The sequence below is a fragment of the Geotrypetes seraphini genome, chromosome 2, assembly GCF_902459505.1.
Source record: "Geotrypetes seraphini chromosome 2, aGeoSer1.1, whole genome shotgun sequence".
NCBI lineage: Eukaryota > Metazoa > Chordata > Amphibia > Gymnophiona > Dermophiidae > Geotrypetes > Geotrypetes seraphini.
In genome coordinates, this window is record NC_047085.1 from 366,445,635 (window position 1) to 366,466,860 (window position 21,226).

General features: G+C 41.3%; 1 protein-coding gene across 2 annotated transcripts in view; it reads left to right on the plus strand.

The window, feature by feature from the left end:
• Positions 1-18,460, plus strand: part of BBS9 (Bardet-Biedl syndrome 9) — a 434,574-nt gene extending 416,114 nt beyond the window's left edge. For both annotated transcript variants that reach the window (XM_033930592.1, XM_033930591.1), the window contains exons 20-21: positions 11,340-11,562; positions 17,537-18,460. In XM_033930592.1, the coding sequence (XP_033786483.1) occupies positions 11,340-11,562; positions 17,537-17,565 (252 nt within the window). In that variant the 3' untranslated portion in view covers positions 17,566-18,460. The remainder of the gene's footprint in view (positions 1-11,339; positions 11,563-17,536) is intronic.
• Positions 18,461-21,226: the final 2,766 nt, after the last annotated feature.

Sequence of the window (21,226 nt, forward strand, 5' to 3'; positions counted from 1 at the left end):
CATTTTTCTACTTCCTCCAGAATTGTTTCCAGAAGACCTAATGAGTCTTGGGTATCATAAGGGAAGAGAATGGTAATATCATCTGCATAGCTGAATGATGTTACGTTTAGGTTATCTAAAGTGGTGCCCAGAGAGGATATAAAAAGATTAAATAAAATGGTAATAGAGGGGACCCCTGAGGAACTCCACAAGGGTTAGACCATGGGTCAGATTTAAGATCTTTTTGTTTGACTCTATAAGTTCTTTTTTTAAGGAAACCTTGGAACCAGTTATGGACCTTGCCAGAAATCCCAATGTCATCTAATATCTGCAGCAAAATAGAGTGATCTACAAGGTCGAAGGCGGCGGGGAGATCTAGTTGAATTATAAGGATCTTACGTCCTTGGCTGAGGTACTGTCGAGCAATGTCAAGCAGAGAAGCTAGTAGAGTTCCAGTGCTATGATTTGTTCTGAATCCTGATTGAGAGGAATGTAGTATATTGTGGTCTTCTAGGTAATTGGAGAGGTATTGTGTCACAAGACCTTCAATCAGTTTGATATACAGAGGAATTGAGGCAATGGGTCTATAATTATTAGGAGTGTCAATAGGGCCTTTTTGATCTAGAGGAAAAGATCTATTAACTGAAGCACAGCACATGAAAAAAAACAGTTTTATGTTTCTTGCTAAAAAGCTACCCTTTTTTTCTCACTAAAGATTGCTCCAATGAGGTCATTCTTGAAACAGGTAGATTCGGCAAATAAAACACATAACAAAAATAGATTGCATTCAAAAATAGATTGCATACTTAACTTCATTTCCAAAAGGTTAAAACCAGAAAAAAAACATACAGACCTTAGCATGGCTTCTACTTCATTGCAAATGGAGGTTTGCAGCTGCACAATGGTGACCTCATTGTGAGATCATCAAGGTGCAACTGGAAGGTAGAATGCTGGGGGAGTTGGTTGGGATTCAAACCCATGTCTTCTGGAAGATAATCACAGGGTTTTTACTTATTGAGCTATAGCAGCTTCCAGGCAGGTGTCTCTGACTGCCCTGTGATATGATAGCTTAGCAGATCTCTAAGCTATCATATCATATTTTTTAATCAGAAGGTTTTCTCCACAGTACGCTGCTATGATGTTTTAAATTTATACTTCATAGCATTGGCTTTTTTTACTTCTAGGATAATTTCTCCTTTTTATTCTCTGAGACTATTCTTTTCACGAGAAGCATGCTTTTGTTGTTTACGAAATTTCTTTCCCTTCTCATTTGTATCTTCTCTGAGACCTGGCTGGTTTCACCTGTTCATTCGGTCTGCTAATCCATATGGGCGCATTTACCAGTAATCCTTTCTTATTTGATTCTTAAATCTTTTGGCATCTCCATCGCCTATATTTAGATTCACTTACCTCTGGAAGTCATTTCTTATTTTCTCATCCTCCATACATATCATTTGTCTCAGAATTCTCCTTTTACCTCTAGTAGAGTATGGAGTTCCTCTATTTATTTTTTCCATTAGGCTCCTTCTCTTGCCTCCACGCTCTCAGATCAGACATTAGGTCATGGTTTTTGCACAGCAACTCTCCCTCTATCCCTTTACTGGAGCTAGGGAGTCCCACATGTGAGAATATGCTGCCTGCTTGTCTAAGGATAAAGCACAGTTAATTACCGTAACAGGTGTTATCCTGGAACAGCAGGCAGATATTCTCATAACCTGCCCACCTCCCCTACTTGGCTTCTGTGCTTGGGCATAGAGCTGACAACCTCGCGAGAGGGCGTCAGGTGCATGCAGTCTAAAAGCTTGTTAAAGCGTAAAGTGATACTACACTTTCCACTGTTGGGGCTCTGTGGATAACATCACCCACATGTGAGAATATCTGCCTGCTATCTCAGGATAACACCTGTTACAGTAAGTAACTCTGCTTTTTGTGCAAGAGAGAGGAGCAGGACTTGGGGGTGATCATATATGATGATCTTACAGTAGCACAACTGGTAGAAAAAGTGATGGTGAAAGCTAGAAGGATGCATTGGGTACATAGGGAGAGAATTGACCAGCAGGAAAAAGGAGGTAATAAGACTTTAGTGAGACCCCAATTAGAGGACCCCAATTAGATCACACCTTCAAAAAGATATAAACAGGATGGAGACGGTTCAGAGGGAGACTACTAAAATGGTTAGTGGTCTTTGTCATAAAGCATATGGGGACAGATTTAAAGATCCCAATGTGTATACTTTGGAAGAAAGGCAGGAGACGGGTGATAGACATTTTAAATACCTCCATGGCATAAATGCAAGGAAGCAAATCTCAGTTGAAAGAAAAATCTAGAATGAGGGGGCCTAGGATGAATTTGAAAGGGGACAGACTCAGAAGTAATCTGAGGAAATATTACTTCATAAAAATGGGTGGTGAATTTATAGAACAGCCTCCCAGTAGAGGCAATGAAGACAAAGATTGTATCTGATATCAAGGAAACTTGGGAAAATCTCATAGGATCTCTAAGAGAGAGGAAGAGACAGTAGATGGCATGGATAGGCAGACTGGATAGGCCATATAGTCTTTATCTGCCTTCATTTTTCTCCATTTCTTTTCTGTGACATGCGCTCATCCCTATCGCCCTATTTGGAACTGCTCTGCATTTTTTTGAAAGTTACTCTTTTTGCTTTCACTTCTGAATGCACACTTTTGAACTTGGTAAGCTTGTCTGATTTTTTTTTTCTAAATTAAACTAATTACTTTTATCGTAGTCTTCTTTTTAAAAGCTAAAAGCAATTGCAGAAGATTTATTTTGTATGCTTCCTTTGGTTAGTATGTATAATTTAATTTCATTATGATCACTGTTGCCCTTTGAACTGGGACTTGTGGTCTGCTGAAAGCTACATCCAAAGGGCCCAATATTCAAAATAATTTAAGGGACCTTTTTACTAAGCTGCACTATAAAATGGACCTATCTTGTCCTTATGCAGGACTTTCCCGTGTGCTAAGCCCATTTGTAGCATTGCTATCAAAACAGGATTTTTCTTACTTTTGAATATATGATCGTACCCTAATTAGCACACGGCCATTGAAAAAATTTACCAGAGGAGCACTTAGGCCCAGATTCTCTAAACAGCGCCATTATCAGCCGCCGATTGTGTGTCAATCACACAGCGATGCTGTTTAGAGAATCACACCTCTGGCAAAGGTAGGCGCCAGAAATGTAGGCCAGGGTTTTCAAGGCCTACATTTCAGGGCGATGTGAATGGTGCCTCCACAGGAGCTTTAAGGCACCTAATGCATAATGTTGAGCCAATTAGAGCCTTAGACCCCTCCCACTACATCCCAAGATACATTGGGAGGGAGAAGGCCCATCATTCGCAGCACGCAGCCCTATAGGCAGAAGGAAATAGGCTTCCCTCCTGCCGATTTGGGCAAGGTACGGGAGTGATGAATGATGTGTGGGGGTGTTGCCAGTGCTTTTGGGATGTCGGGTGTTGAGGGTGTTGCCGGTGCTGTCGGGGTATCGGCTGATGTGGGGAGTATCGGCTGATGTGGGAGGGAGGGTGCTGGGCAATCGATACCTGGGAGGAAGGGAGGGAGAGAGTAATCTCCCTGCCAGTTCAGCTGATCCTGTCAGGGAAAATTCCCAATCAGTTGAGCCGGCAGGAATCCCTGAAACCTGCTCAGCTGATGGGGATTCCTCTGTCCTGATCGCTGATGGTAAGCCCTCAATATGCAGTTTTTCTCCCCATCTCTGGGTGATGGGAGGGGTCCAGTGACCCCTGGGGGAGTAAGGGAGGATCATAGAAACATAGAATATGATGGCAGAAAAGGGCAACGGCCCAACAAGTCAGCCCACTCTAATGATCCACCCCCCTAAGTTCTTCCTTGAAGTGATCCCACATGCTTATCCCATTTTTTTCTGCAACTGTGGACCGGATCCCGGCGCCTCTCAGGTAAAGACTGAGCAGAAGTGTTCATTTAGTAGTTCGGCTGACCCACAAGCCTTCCCTCTGATGTCATCGAGAAGGCTTCCCAGTCACCCATGTGCAGCGTGCAAGAGCCGTCCCTGTGTGGCTGAAGGCAGGTAGGAGCAGCCCACCTTGAAGGAGGTAACTGGGATCCCCCGCTGACCCGGAAGACTTTCCTCCAACATCAGCTCTGACATCGGAGGGAAGCCTTCTGGGTCGACTTTGGCAGAGGGGGGTATGCATCTGGAGGGCAGGAAGGAGGGCATGGGATCCCCGGTGGAAGCAGCCATTAAAGAAGAAAAGGGGGTGGGTGACTCATGCAGTGTTGCATACCCCCAACAAGCGGCTCACGTACCCCTAAGAGTGCATGTACTGCATGTTGAGAAGTTCTGATGTAGATGACACTTTCGCCATTTGGCCCCACGGACTGTTGAGAAATTCTGATGTAGATGACACTTTCACCATTTGGCCCACGGCCACCACAACATAAAATTCACCATGGAGACAGAGAGGAATGGATGCCTTCCTTTTCTGGATGTAATGATCAGAAAGCGGTCAGATGAAAGTCTGGGACATACGGTATATAGGAAACACCGCCCATACCAACTGTTATCCATATGCAGAGTACCATCACCAGATATAATGGGGGAAACAAATCCACAAACTCAAATACATAAAATAAAGAATGGAATTGTCCAAATCAGACTGATGACCACAAATTGTTACTCATCCAATGTTCAATTCACTTTATGAATCATTGAGTTATTGGATGAATAAAGTGAACTGAATATTGGATGAGTAAAAAGAGGGGTTTGACAAACACTAGTGAACAGAGCATCAAGAGATTGCAACCTAGGTAGCTTTCAGAAAGAAAGGGATACCCTCCAGGACACATTTCATGCTAATGGCTACAACAGAAAGGGCACCTCTCTAGCCCTAAATCTTATGGACAGCCCAACCCAGAGAATCGGCAAGGGCCAACAACCATTAGAGGACGGTGCTGCGACAGAACAAAAAATGGTAGTGCTTACTTATGTCCACGGAGTAAAAGATCGCATAGGGAAACTACTAAAGAAAAATAATATCAAAACAGCCCACAGAAACTCACATCTATACTCACACATGTGAAAGACTGGTTACCTCTGCTCCAAACCCCTGGGGTGTACAAAATCCCATGCAGCTGCAGCCAATCCTACATTGGTGAAAGTGGATGCACTATAGAGGAAAGGATGAAAGAGCACAAGAGACACCACAAGAGATATGATTCAGATGTTCAAATACTTGAAAGGCATTAACATAGAACAAAATCTTTTCCAGAGAAAGGAAAATGGTAAAACCAGAGGACATAATTTGAAGTTGAGGGGTAGTAGACTCAAGAGCAATGTAAGGAAATTCTTCTTTATGGAGAGGATGGTGGATGCCTGGAATGCGCTCCCAAGAACGTCATCTCTACCTACCTACCAGCAAGACCCAGAAAACTGCAACAATTATGAAACCAGCTGCAGAAGCCTAAAAAAAAAAAAAAATCTAGGAATTTTATAAAAGCATAGGATTCTACTGCTAATGTTATTACAGGATGTTCAAGAGTCTCACATACTACACCAGTGCTAAAAACTTTGCTCAGATTACCGATTGAACATACCGTACTTTAAGATTTATTATTGATTTTTAAAGTCATTATTAACAGTGTAGCCTACAGCCTGGCAGCCTTGGGTAGGCCCACTGTTACTATCATAAGCTAATCAGGGCCCTAGTGAGATAGTGGAGCAACACACTGTGCCGGAGAAGGCAATGGCAAGCCACTCCTTTAATCTGCCATGAAATATCACAGGGTGGATTCCTCACTATGTGTTGCAAGGGGATCGGTAGCCGACTTGGCATAATCCATTATTATTAACAGTGTGTTTTTAGTGGTTTCCTTAAATTTTAGGTTATACCAACCCTCCAGAGCCTTGAGATTGGTAACCAAACATCTGTTAGAAGTACCATCAGCTCATTTAATAAGGCTTGATGAAAATAGAACATCTACATATTTTGTGGAAAGGCTGAGATTATAGCCTGCCCTACCTGTACAGACATTAAGTCGATTTTAAAAAGAGCTGAAAACTTTTTTCCAACAAATTTATAGCAGGGATTAGATATAATGTATATAGGAAGACTGGTTTATCATAATAGTTCTGTTGGAATTGATGAAGGTATATCACCAAGAGAGGAAATGAATGTGTCTTGTTTGTCTAGTACGTTGTAAAAGACTGTGTTTGTGATTGATGTAAAAGACTGTGTTTGTTATACGATTAGAATATTTGAGATAAGTGAAAATGTTTTAATAAATAAACCCCGCAATAAGTATTGGCAGCCCCATCCCACCCACTCCCAATCAAAATTTGTACCCCTCCCTGTTCCCCCTAATCAGCCCAGAACCTCCCTTCCCCGAGCAGCCTAGGCACTGTCCTGAAAGCAGGCCCCCAGAATCTACTGTCATGCCTGGTGGTCCATGAGGCAGGAGTGAACCTTACAAAGTACCGCTAACAAACTGGCTACTGCAACTTCTAACGGTAGTATAACGGTGGAGGTTGTGGAGCCATTTTCTTGGAGAAACCACAAGGGGCAGCATCAAGTGAGGTTCACTCCTGTCCCATGGACTGGATGATAGGTGGGCCTGGAGGGGGCTGCTAGGGCTTGGTAGGAGGGTGCCAATACTGACTGAGAAGACAAGAAGGAGAGGGGGGACTTCTATTTATGTGGTCGCTTAGCTATGTGGGTACCAGCACTGAATATACCCGGCACCTGCATAGCTCCTCCTCAGCTCTGCCTCTGGAACACCTTTCTTCTGCCCACTTATGAACTAGCTTGTTAAGCCAATATTCAGTGGCACTGGCTAATTAAATGCCACTAAATATCTTCAGCTGGACTATTGAGCGTGATTTAAGCAGGCAGGAGTCTTTCCTACCCACCTAAATTGCTTTAAATGTTGAACTGGACTGATATTTTAAAGCCCTCAAAGAACCTCCTACTTAGCTGATAGATAAACACCTATATTTACAATTCATGGAGACCTACGATTAGCAGCCCTGCAAGTGAAGGCCATTTTTATAACCTGGTGTCTAAAGTTATGAGCCACTTATGTGCATCAGAAGTGTGAATAACTGGCAGTTACGTATGTGTGTATATGCAGTAGGCTCTGTTCTATAAGGTAGTGCCATAGGCCCATATTTTATAAACAGTGCCTAAGTTAAGTGAAAAACACTGTTTAAATTTCAAGGCACCAGAATCGTGCATCTGGAGGTGCCTACTGGCACTTTAAGCCACTGTAGGCGTGGCTAACACTGGAAGTGGCATGAGGTGCCAGAAGGTGAATCTAGAAGTGCAATTCACATTAAAGGTAGGCACCAGAAATGTAGATCTTGAAAACCCTAGCCTACATTTCCGGCGCCTACCTTTGCTAGAGGCGCAATTCTTTAAGCGACACCGTTGTGTGATTGATACGCAATCCGCAGTTTAGAGAATCCGGGCCATATTATGTAACTGCAAGGGAGCATATGTGTAGGTTGAGCATGAGCGGACCATGGGGTATATCACCAAGCGAGGCACACAACTTATAGAATAATATCAGTTGAGCACGTCACTTAAGATGCACCAACTTATTCTAACCATAGGTGATCACACCTAACTAGTGCACCAAAGCAGCTTTGTACTAGGATTTTATAACAGCTTAGGCCCCAGGGAATTAGCGCTCAGCTAATTCCCAAGTTACAGAATTACCCCAAAAATGCATATATGAGCATAAACAAAACTTGTAATCGCCTTAGTACTTTGCTCTTTCTCTAATATATCAAAGCTTATTAACTTTCACTGTAACCGTGGTTTGTAGTCCCCAAATGTGTTCTTCCCTAAAAGTTTCTTTTCTTTCTCTAAAGATTGTAGTTCATCCCCCTTGCCTTCTGTACCAGTTATGTATTAGAACGTATATGATTTGTATTAGAACGTATTTAATTTGTATTCAGTGTTTTGTTTTGTCCTCCCCTTTTAAAAAAAATGTTATACGCATTGAAATATGATATTGCGCAGATAACAAATGTTAATAAAACTTGAAACTTAAAATGATTATAAAATAAAAATAAAGTAAAAACCTAGGCACATAAATGAATATTAAAAGTTGCCATTCTAGACTTTTGGTGACATTATTAGACTGAGCTTACTTAGTCTTATGGTTTATCATGCCACCAAACCACCTCATTGAAATTTACAAACTTATTATTCACGGATGGAGGTGCATAATTCCGTATGTTAAGATGCTCACAGATAGCTTTGTAATCTGAATGAAACTAGATACCATTCAGATTTTTTTTAATTTTTTTTTCCTGCAGTAGATGAAGTTCAGCAGGTGACCCACAAACAGGTTGTGTCTTAGTGAACAAGTATCTGATTGCATCTTAGTTAAATATTGTGTAGAAAAAAATGGTTGATAAATAATACTCTCTGGCATAGTTTGAAAATATGGGGTTAGAGTTTCTCCTGGCTTTGAGCATCTTATGGCATGGTGTTTGCTTTTCTGGGCTTTTCTTCTTCTTTGGCAGATGGCAAATGTAATGTAGTTTAATTTTCTTTGCATGTTTTGTCTGCCTTTCTAAATGCTTTTTTTTTCCAAAAAGTAATTAAATGTGCTACATCTTATTTTTCTATTACACAATAGCTTTGTGTTTACATAATACCATAAAATGTTTAATCAAACCAAAAAATATCTTTTGCATGAAGGCATATAACTCTGCCTCTTTTTCCAAGGAAAGGAAGGACATAAAAATCCCAGTATTGAATCATAATCCTAAATATGATGTATTAACTCAGGTAGTAATTAGTTGTGTGTGAGCTATGATTTTTTTTTTTGGGGGGGGGGGATGAATTTTCGAAGTTGTGGATAACTTAGCATAATTCTTAGCTACATTTGACATTAATTCACTCTGCATTTTCAGCCTGGTAGTTTAGTGTTTTTTTCAAATATTCCAAAAGGTTTTTGGAAAGGACTTGAACAAAGATATTTGAAGCCCCTTTCAGAGTGGCAGAGGAATTCTAATTAAAGAAGCTCTGACCTCATTGAAGGGGCCACTAAAATTGTTAACTCCTCTCTTGGGGAAGAGCAACTGCCAACAATACTAAAAAGAGCTGTGGTGCGTCTCTACTGAAAAAGAGCTCCCTTGATGAGGACAACCTCAAGACGATATCAAATGTTAGGAACCATTAGATCAATGAATGCTTATTTGTTAGAGATTCCCTCTTTTCAGTATATTAGATTAAAATGTCATAGGAACTCTCTATTTCAGGTCGTGGAGCCCAGTCTATGGAATACGTTATCTCCTGATAATTTATGCAATATCAAATTTTCAAAAATTCCTTCAATTAGTGCCACACTCTATTGTTTCTTGGTATTCTTTTATCATTCATAGTTCATAGGGACTGCATATTCATTTATTATTTTAATTATTTCTTCTTCACATAAATCATCTAAACATCATTCAGAACTGTTAGGGCCTTAGCGGCTACACTTGAGTGTCATATTACATATAATACTCAAGCATATATGTAGCCAGTTGGCCTCCTCATTGGCCTTTAAATATTTTTCTTACTTTCTTATTATTCCCATATAAATAGAATAAATATATAATTTAATTGATAGAAAACTAGACGTGCTGAATTGGGTGCCGACATGATTTCAGTGTTTCGCATTATAAGCTGTCTCAAGGAGTATTCCCCTAAAATGTTAGAACACAAAAATCAGGAAATCGCAAATAATTCATCCCTGTGAAACCACAAAGATTGAGATTCAAATAAGGCTTAAACTCACCATTTAAGAAATAACACCACTATCTCCATGTATATCTAAAATGGCTGCGGCGTTTCTAAAGCCCTTCTTATTTCTAATTCGTTATCCTAGTATCCAATCACAGAGCTCCTTAGCAAACACACCTCCTTTCATACTAACGTCATCCATTCTAGTTCAGCATTCAACCCGGCTGGGCTAATCGTATTTAATTCAAAGATCCATTTTTGTTCGCTGTAGTTTAACAATTTTCAGTCATTTAAGAGAGAGTTAAAGATGATCTTGTTCTTGCATACATATAACAACTCTGGGCAAGAATATTTAGGAAGGCAGGTTTAATCTGCGCACGAAGATTAATTTGATGTGTCTTATAGTGATAGTGACTGATTTGTTTTGTTGTTTGTCTATGTAAGTAATATACAGTATTGTGAATTTCTAAGAACTTTTGGATTGTGCGGTATATAAATAAATAAATAGGTTTAAGGAATCTTGGAACTTCAGAGGTGACACTCATTGGACCCGGTTAGGTAGTGAGTGAACTTCCACCATTTCTCTTCATTAGTTCCGTTTGTGTTATTCTTTTTCACTTATTTTTTTCCTTTTCAAAGTTCAGTAAAGTGCACAAAAATATTGTACAGTTTCCACAGGAGTATATAAATATTTAAATACTTAAAACTTTATATCCCCCCCAATTTTTATTTCAATAACTCATCACTCACGCTGATCCTGCAAATCCAAATAACATCTACGGCAGCTACAAAATCTCCCTTCATATATTGAAATGACAAGTCTGACCACAGTGGCCCATGCCACGATAACATCATGACTAGACTACCGTAATGCCCTCTACAGTGGTCTAACCAAAAAGAGTTTGCATCAGCTCCAACTAATTCAGAATGCTGCAGTACGACTGATAGAAGACTGTAAACAGCATAACCATATTACACCCTTCCTGCAAAAACTGTGCTAAAAGAATAACTGTTAGTATCCTCTGGGAGAGCCAGAACATCTACAGTGATAGTTCATTCTGCTTTATTTTTGGCTGTTACAGCTTTAATTGTTGTACTACACCTTCCACTTCCTCAGCCTGGGCTGCCAGCTGGGCTTATTTGCTGTTCCTTTGTATGAGATGACAGTATGTGTTGACAGTATTACTTTTATGATGGTTTCCAAATGGCGGCATACCAAATCACTCTAAATAAATAAAATAAATTTCATGTCACATAATAGTATGAATTCAGTATGCCTCATTATATACCAATTTTGTTCTGTTTGCATATATGTGGCCGTCAGCAAATCTCTGTCACAGCTTTCAATATAAAATATTTTTATTCCTAGCCGGCTAGAATATGTATTTACATCAGACTCCTCTCTAGCTTGAAAATAAATTTTCTTAAATCATGTTTTGGTGGTTTGGATTACAATCAGCTAAACTTTGCTAGTTGGTAATTGTCTGGAATTTAGAATAAAACTAGAATCGAAATTCAGAATTATTTTTGCTTTTTTTAAATTTAAAATTTTGATATTACATTTCCAAACCGTATTTAACATAAAAAAGTAAATAATACAACTTAATTCATTATTTTTTTTTCTCAGGGCTGGGAAGAGGGTGTGGATGCTGCAGTCTCTCACTTGTTGAGAACTTGCCTGTCTAAGAGCTCTAAAGAGCAGGCTCTCAACCTTACCAGTCAACTGAACATGCCCAAAGATACTGCAAGACTGAAGAAACATATCACCTTATTATGTGACAGATTGGCCAAAGGTGGTCGTCTCTCTTTAAGTGCAGAAATTAATCAACAGCAACCTCTTGTCATGCCAGGTAATAAAATATAGTATATGCTGTTTAAAGAATTTTGTGAAAACCTCTGAATTCTTACACATTTATGTTATAAGAATTATTGACTACCACTGACACAATACTTTTTCTTGTTCTAATGGCTCATGTACCTTAAAAGTTAGTCTGGCTCAGTGGGATTACTTCCTGGAGACTAATTTATTTTTTACTTAGATCAATAGTCAAAATCATTACTATCTTAACAGCCTATATGAAATGATTTGATTTTCTCCATTTCTTAATCGATAGATGTTCACGTTATGTAAAGATATGATCACAATTTGGCATTTATTAACATTCTTGTTGGTAGTCTCAGCAGAAAGGTCTATGAATATTAAATTAACCTTTCTCATCTTAGGCTGTTCTCTTCAAGGAAGGTTTGAGACAGTTAGCAAAGCAATAGTGGAGATGCATCCATTGCCACTGCTTGTGTTGCATACGTGATGTAAATACAAGATTTCCGTTTTCAATGATGTCACAAGCATGAAATTCACTGGAAACTTTTAAAAGATGTTCTCTTAGGCTTCCGTGACTGGTGTCACGATTGTTGCAGTTGTCTGGGTTAGAGAATGACACGGGGAAAAATTCTGTCCCCGTCACTGCACTGTCCCCGGCCCACCATCCTCTGCACCGCCCCGTCACCGCCGTTCCCTTCACCGCCCCGTCACCGTCATCCCCGTCACCGTCCCCGCAGCATCCATATAAGCCTCAGTACTGCGAAACACCATGAAGACAGAAGAGAGTCCTGCCACTACTACTACTGCACTGAGAATCTGTTTCAGTGCCTCTGCCCTGTAGTAAAAACAGAACATAAAATAAATCAATTGACTTGTCTTCCCTTGCAATGACGTGTCCCCCATGTTCATCTATAGCTCGAATCAGGTCAATTGTGCACACTAAAAATGCAGGAGGTTCTGGAACGTGAGCGCAGGCAGGCAGTGATACAAAAACAGCAGACACCTGACCGATTGCAGTGTTCCGCCATCTCTCTCCCTCCATCTCACCTTAGATGTAGAGTATGCCGGCTTTCTTTTTCGCCCAGCCGCACGTGCGGGTGCTCATTTGTTCAATATTCTCCTCTGACACAACCGGAAACAGGAAGTTGTAAGAGAGGAGAAGATTGAACAACTCGAGCAGCCGCGCGTGCGGCTGGGCGAAAAAGAAAGCCAGCATACTCTACATCAGTGTTTTTCAACCTTTTTACACCCATGAACCGGCAGAAATAAAATAATTATTTTGTGGACCGGCAAACTACTAGGACTAAAATTTTAAAACCCTGTTTCCGCCCCATCTCCGCAAGCTCGGTCACCTCAGTAACTATAGAAAAATAGACAAATATAGTGCAAAATATAGACAGCAGATATAACTTCTCAGAACTGACACATTTTGATCACTAAATTGAAAATAAAATCATTTTTCCTACCTTTGCTGTCTGGTGATTGATTTCATGAGTCTCTGGTTGCGTTTCCTTCTGTCTGTGTATCCTTTCTTTCATTTCTTTCTTTCTGCACTCAGGCCCAAGAATTGTCCCTTTCTATTCCCTCCCTCTTTCCTTCCTATGTCCTTAGTGCCCCCGGTGCCTCCTTCCCATGTCCTTAGTGCCCCTTCCTGTCTTTAGTGCCCCCAGTGCCTCCTTCCCATGTCTTTAGTGCCTAGTGCCTCCTTCCCATGTCCTTAGTGCCCCTTCCTGTCTTTAGTGCCCCCAGTACCTCCTCCCCATGTCTTTAGTGCCCCAGTGCCTCCTTCCCATGTCCTTAGTGCCCCTTTCTGTCTTTAGTGCCCCCAGTGCCTCCTTCCCATGTCTTTAGTGCCCCTAGTGCCTCCTTCCTATGTCCCTCTCACTGCCTTCCACACTTTGTCCCACCCCCACCCCCGAATCCTGCCTGCCTACCTTTCTCCCTCCCTAGCCAAAGCCAGTCTGCTGCCTCCCTGCTGCTCAAAAAAAAAGCCTCCTTCCTTTTCCCCTGCTCTTACTGCCATGCTCATGCTGCAGCTACTAAAGCCGACAGGAAGTCTTTCCGACGTCAATTCTGAAGTCGGAGAGGATATTCTGGGCCAGCCAGGCAGCGATTGGAGAGGAGGAGGGAGGGAGATGGCGGGGACCGCGCGATCCTTGATTGCCTCACTGCGGGGACAAGTCCATTCACCGCTCCACGGGGCGGTGAATGGCCTTGTCCCCATCCCGCAAAGGCCACTATTTTTTCTTCCCCATTTTGGTGGGTTACCTGCGGCTAAACGCGGCTAGCCGCGGGTAACCCGCCTCCGTGTCATTCTCTAGTCTGGGTCCTGCTGTATCTGGATAGGTAGAACTGATGTTTGGCTAAAATATAAGTTTTACGTACCCAGACATGGTGAGACCCAGACAACTACAACAACAACAACAAAAATGTGTGAAAATTTCTTAATACTGTGTACTTTTCTTGGGTAGAAAAATTTGCCCATTTTTATGACGATGTAGGGTGTGTGAATTCTCCGAAAACAAGCATGATATGAAGTCCATACTGATAGGTGTCATCATCCAGGAGAGTCCAATGTGGTAAAAAAAAAAAAAAAAAAAAATAGCTTTTAAAGTTTACAGATATTCGAGACTGGTTATCCATACACATGGGACTTCTGTGCTAGAGTTTTTTTTAATGTAGGGCTGCTTTGGTTATATTTTCTCCACAGAGCCCATTGGATTTATCCAAGCTGCAGCTTATTCAATTTTTGTCTTGTGAGTATTTTTTCACCATTTCAGCAACCAGTTACCGTATTTGCCGGCGTATAAGACGACTTTTTAGTACCTTAAAATCCTCCCCAAAGTCGGGGGTCGTCTTATACGCCGGGTACAGTTTACATGCCCTTACTTGCGGGGCTGGATGTACTCAGTCGCGCGGCTCTTCTTCTCCCTACCTTCTCTGCTTGCAGCACAGAGCCGAACGGAAGTCTTCCCGACGTCAGCGCTGACGTCGGAGGGGAGGGAGGGCTTAGACAAAGCTTAAACAAAGCCCTCCCTCCCTCCGACGTCAGCGCTGACGTCGGGAAGACTTCCGTTCGGCTCTGCTGCAGGCATGGCAGGTAAGGAGAGAGAGAGTACCAAGAGAGAGGGGCGGCCGCCCTGCCCCGGTTGCAGCACAGCCGGCCAGGTCCCCTTACTTTTGTGGCACTTCCCCGACCGACCGATAACAGCCCGGGTCCGACAATCCTCCCTGCCCTGTAGCCGCGAATCTAAATTACCTTCTTACAGCAGCTGTAAGAAGGTAATTTAGATTCGCGGTTAAGGGCAGGGAAGTTTGTCGGACCCGGGCTGTTGTCGGTCGGTCGGGGAAGTGCCACAAAAGTAAGGGGACCTGGCTGGCTGTGCTGCACCCGGGGCGGTAGAGAAGGGGGGGGGGGGGAAGGACTCTGAAAGCACTTGAAGACAGAGGAGGGAGAAGAACGCTGAAAGCACATGGGGGAATACAAAGGGGTGGAGAAGGAAGAAGGGGTCGTCTTATACGGCGAGTATAACACAAAACTCTATTTTTTAACTAAAAGTTGGGGGGTCGTCTTATACGCCCAGTCGTCCTATACGCCGGCAAATACGCTCCGTTTCCATTTTCTCCTCCACTCTAGTTTCCCTAGATAGGAGTTTCTTCATTTTTTGTGCAATTGCTTCCTGCACCTATTCCAGTGCATTGAAGAATGCTGGTCTAGTTTTGAACATCAGGCTGCTTGATATCATGCTTCCATTTTCCCATTGATGTCCCTGACGAAAGGAATCTCTGCAGTATTAAGACTTGTGGGTGGTTTCCCAAGACTATCAATTGCTGAGCCTTGCGTGCCAAAATATTTAGCCGTGTTCTTTTTTTTTTCCCACCTGGATAAATCTTAGGCATTCTACTTAAATAAGTTTTGTTGGAGGTTCCAGGCATCCAGGTTGGGACACAGTGCAGGAACATGTATTACAGTTTATTAAGAGAGCATTCTTTCAATTTCGGGTTCTTTCTAAAGTAAAGGCTGTTGGGCCGCCGCATGAGTGGACTGCTGGTCACGATGGACCTCTGGTCTGACCCAGCAGAGGCACTGCTTATGTTCTTATGTTGTCAATGGCTGATTTTCGGGCATTAATGCAGAGCCTGGTAATTTCAAAGTTAGATTTCTGTAACGCGCTGTTAGACAAGGCTGAGGGCTCCTTTTACTAAGGTGCGCTAGCATTTTTAGCGTACGCACAAAATTACCGTGTTCTAAACCACACGGTACGCTTCTAGAATAACGCCAGCTCAATGCTGGCGTTAAGGTCTAGCGTGCGTGGCAATTTAGCACGCGCTATTCCGCGCGTTAAGGCCCTAACACAAAGCCCTAGCCCAAAGTCTAAAGTGCGGGCTTTGCAAATAGTGCAGAATACAGCAGCCAGAATGATCACTGGGGTATCATGTTTTGAACATATTTCTCCGGTGTTAAAACTGCATTGATTGCCAGTAACTTATCGAACTGAATATAAAATTCTGATAATTATCCATCAAGTGGTTTACGGTGTAGCGCCCTGGTATTTGACTCAGACTTTGAAGAGATATCTGCCACGCAATTTTTGCGATTGCAGTCATTAATGAGACGGTCTCTTGAATCAGTGAAGGAGATACATTATATGAAAACATGGCCTTCAGCAACATCAGTGACTGGCCCACAATTATGGTCTGTTTGACCAGGCTCCTTGAGATTATGTAATAATATGAAATCTTTTAAAAAGTTGCTGAAAACTCATTTGTTTTTTTAGAGCATTATACTAGAGTGGATGTTCCTTAGAGTGGATTTTATGAACTGTAAAACTGATAGTTCTGTAGCAATTCTGTACTATTTGTGATATATTGATGTGATAAGTTATGTACGTTTTATTGTAATCTGCTTAAGCATTAAATGGAATATACATTTTTTTTTAATAAAATAAACTTTATGAATGACAACAAAAAACCCCAAAATAAAACCCAGGGATGGGGAGGGCTGCCCAGCATCATTTTGAGAAAAATGGTCACACAGACATCTAGGCAGAGCAGAGGGGGTAGCCTAGTGATTAGTGCAGTGCCGTTTAAAACAAGGGACCCTGATTCAAATCTCACTTTAACTCTTCTATTTTATAACTCTGAGCCCTCTAGGAACTGAAAAAAACCTATTGTATCTGAGTCTACACTATTTCTGAATATACACTGATGAGCTTTAGTAATTAGGCTGCAAAATAATTTCACCACAGAGGATTTGTCATCTTATTCAAATACAGTAATGAATCACCTACAACAGTAGTTTGCAAACTGGTCCTCTGAAGCCATGTTCCAAGATGGTTTTATGTGAAATGTTGATGCTGCTCATAAAAGAACATGATAAAATTATGAATAATTTACATGTGGATAAGGGCAAGAGTATTATTCAAATTTTCCTGTATCTGCTTTAAGCTGATATCGGGATTGTCTCCAGCTTACCTTTTTCCTCATTTTGTGTTGCATAGACCATCAAGAGAAACTAGAAACTTCTACTTATTTGCTTATCCAAAAATTAATGGGTGTAGATATAAGACCTTCTTAGATAGGACCCTAGCATTTCAAGCTGGTAGGCAACAATCTTGGTTAGATAAATGTATTCAGCAAGCTATGTTATCCTATTGCAGATTTCAGAAATTAATTAAGACCACTTTGTTCGATAAGTTTATTACTTAGTGAGTTTTATTATTGAAATTCTATTTTACAAATATTTGTATTTTTTACTGTATTATTGTATTTTGCTGATTGTCCAGCTCTTTTTAGTATAAACCGCCTAGAACTTTTGTTAATGGCGGTATAAAAGAATAAAGTTATTATTATTATTTATTATTTCTGGTATGTGGAAGCCAAATACAAAATATTTTGTTAAAATGTAAAACATATTTCAGTATATAACATTTTGTCAAATAAGTATTATATACAGAATGGAACTTATATTTAAATGTTCATGCTGATCTTTGCTTTTGTAGATTTCCAGCTTGACCATCCTGCTGAGTGATCAATTTCCCCCATTTCAAAATTTGAAGAGGAATAATCCTGGTGAGAAGCCATCTCCTCTTAGCATTCCTAAACTTTTTAATTCATGTTTACGCTGAGAAAGCAAGGAATTTAAGCATTTTTGTGTCTCAAGTGGCTCTTTTATTGACTGATTGCAATGGGAACTCCAGCTTGGCTTCCAACCTGCTTAAAGTCCTGACGAGACAGAGACTCTCAAATGCAATGTGGATGTCCTCAGGAGGATGCAAGTTCCAGGTCCGCATACTGAAACGGAAATTGACATATTTCTTCTGTATGTCACCAGTATGAAGAATGCTGGCATCTTGGTTATGGTTTTCTCATTTTCTTAGAAGTATACTATTGGCTGTTTATAGAACTTTACTTGTCTGTCCCTCGTGTACAATTACTTGTCACAGTTCACACTTATTCTAATTAGATGCTTCATATTTTGATTTGTAACTGGCAAAAAAAATGAGCACATGCAGCTTTTAATTTGAGGTGTGATGTAAATTTGTCATGTACAACACCCCTAAATACATTTCTGTTAAATGTAATGTTTTTCTCATATTAAAGTTCATATGTGAATTTCATAATAGGTCACCTGTGAGAAGTGTCCACAAAGTATCTATTTTATATCTAATTTATAAATGCAACTTAGGTGTCAGTTAATGATGTGCACAGGGTATAAAAAAATTGAGTTTGTTTGTAGTTTGACTTTTTCACCTGTTTTTTTAGATACTTGTTTTTTGTTCATGTCACATATTTATGATAATAAAAATTTTACATGCAATAGAACTTTTAACAAACTCAGGGACCCTTTTATTAAGCAGTGGCAAAAAAACAGCTTTAGCTTGCCATTACACGATCCTTTCCCATGCGCTAAGGCCATTTTTACTAAGGGCTAAAATGGTCAATTTTCTGATTTTGCATCAAGCCAAAAACAAAAGGAATTGACCCCAAAATATCCACAAAGAAGAAAATCCAGAGAAAACCAAAAAAACTCTGTGGAGTGACGATGTTCCCAAATGGACTTTATTTGAAAGTATCAAAGTTCCAAAGGTACACTAAAATCATCCACATAAAATAATTCCATCCACATAAAAGTAAATCATCCACATAAGAGCCTTAAAGGACCTAGTCCGCTAGGGATACAGGACCCAACACGATCCGCGTTTCGACAAAAAGTCTTCTTCAGGGGTCCCTGGGGGTCCTATAAAGGTGAGTACGTGGGAAACAATTGTGTGGTGACCTTTATAGGACCCCCAGGGACCCCTGAAGAAGACTTTTTGTCGAAACGCGGACCATGTTGGGTCCTGTATCCCTAGCGGACTAGGTCCTTTAAGGCTCTTATGTGGATGATTTACTTTTATGTGGATGGAATTATTTTATGTGGATGATTTTAGTGTACCTTTGGAACTTTGATACTTTCAAATAAAGTCCATTTGGGAACATCGTCACTCCACAGAGTTTTTTTGGTTTTCTCTCAATTTTCTGATTTTCCCATTGTTGTGTAAACCCCGACCTCCACCTATTTTGTAGACGGAATGGATCTGTGCTAATTGATTAGCAGGTGGCAATACCAATGCGCTAATTGATTTGCACAGATGCACCCATTCTCCATTCCCCAGCCATGTTTGTGGGTAGTATTTTTTAAAAAGTAGGCGCTGTTAACGCATCTACAGCAGGATGCCTAACAGCGCCTTACATCTAAGGGCGTGGTTAGAGGGGTGGAGTGGGACTTAGGCACTATTAGGCGCGGTTCACTAAAGAACTTAGGCACCTGCAATGTAGGCCAGTATACTGCTGGCCTACATTGCCAGCGTCTAAATCTTTTCTTAGGCGTCATTAGCCAGGATTCTTTTAACGGTGCCTAAGTGTGATTGACAAGTGGCCGGTGTCTATTTTTCTAGACAGCGCCGATTTAGGCACTGTTTACAGAATTCGGCCCTAGATGATTGCTGAGAATTGAATTTTATATCTGATTTTTTTTTTTTTTTGGGGGGGGGGGGGGGGGAGGATGAGTCAGGGTGTTTTGTTGCCTGTACCTGGTTTGTAGTCTAGTTCCTCAGTGCAGCTTTATGCTGTTCAGCTTCCACTAAGAATACAGAATTCCCTCTTCAAAACCAAAAGATTCCTAACATTCTCATGATTCCAGATCTGGGTTTGGTTGCTTAGGTTCGCTATATTTAGGGGCCCTTTTACTAAACCGCATTAGGATGTTAGGGTCAGATTCAGTAAATAGTGCTGGGAAAGATCTACCCCCTAGTGCTGTTCTATAAAGGTTGCTCCAGATTGAGTGTCCTTTATAGCAGTGTTCTTTAGCTGCCGGTCTGCAGGGCGATCGGTGCGGCGTTAATCTTCAGGCCGGCTCCCTCTTCCTCACTGACACAATTCACAAAGCCGCGGGCAGCAGCTCCGACGCGCGTCCTGCACCTGAACCGGAAGCCTTCTCTCTGACATCGCAACGTCAGAGGGAAGGCTTTCCAATGAGGCGTGGGACACGCGAGGAGCTGATGCACGTATCTTTGTGCACTGTGTCAGTGAGGAAGAGGGAGCCGGCCTGAAGATAACACCGGAGGCGGCATAAAATGGCCAGGTGGGAGCAGGCCTGAAAGAAGACACAGCATGGAAGGAGGGAGACAACAAAAGTAGGGGGGAATGATTTTAGTTTTAAATTTAGTGATTGAATTGTCAATTTTGAGAATTTACATGTGCTGTCAGTATTTTGCACTGTTCAGGAAGAAATGCATTTGTTTCTTTTTCTCTGAGGTTGTACTGCATGCAGAGTCTTGAATCTTAGGGTTATATTAGTACTTTTAGTTTTATATATTAGTACTTTTAGTTTTTGGTCCTGTATTTGCATAGGGGTTATCTGTTTTCTGGTAGGAATGAATGTTGAGAAACATACAGTGTGCTTTGTGTAGTTTAATTTTGTGGTTAACCATTATGTGTTGTTAATAAGATTATGGGCTCCTTTTACGAAGGTGCGCTAGGGCCTTAACGCGCGGAATAGCACTCGCTAGGCGCTACTGCCTCCTTTTGAGCAGGCGGTAGATTTTCGGGTAGCGCGCACTAATCCTGTGCGTGCGCTAAAACCGCTAGCACACCTTCGTAAAAGGAGCCCTATATTGTGTGTGTGTGTATATATGAAAAATGAATGGAAAAAATGGGGTCTGAACCACGACTAGCCCAGTGTTCTTCAACCACCGGTCCGCAGACTGGTGCCGGTCTACAAAATAATTATTTTATTTCCGCCGGTCCATAGGTGTCAAAAGGTTGAAGAACACTGCTTTATAGAACAGTACTTAGCACAGATTCCCGCACCCAATTTCAGGTGCAAGAACTTATACCTGTTGAAACCTGGTGTAAATCCTAGCTCACAGGTTGGGTGTGTAACCCTGGTATTCTTCAACATTGCTCTTAAATTTTTGGACTGCCCCGGCCTGCCTATGTCCCTCCGACGACCACACCTCCTTTCAGATTGCGCACAAGACACTTTAGGCCCGTAGTGTTATGGCGCTTAGATCCACATGTAATGCTAAATCAGTACCAATTAACTCCAATAATTGATTGTTAAAAGGCTCATTAACTAATCAACTTGCCCTTAGATCTCAGATTTGCACCCAGATTTGGGCACCCAAAAATGAGTGCCCTATATAGTA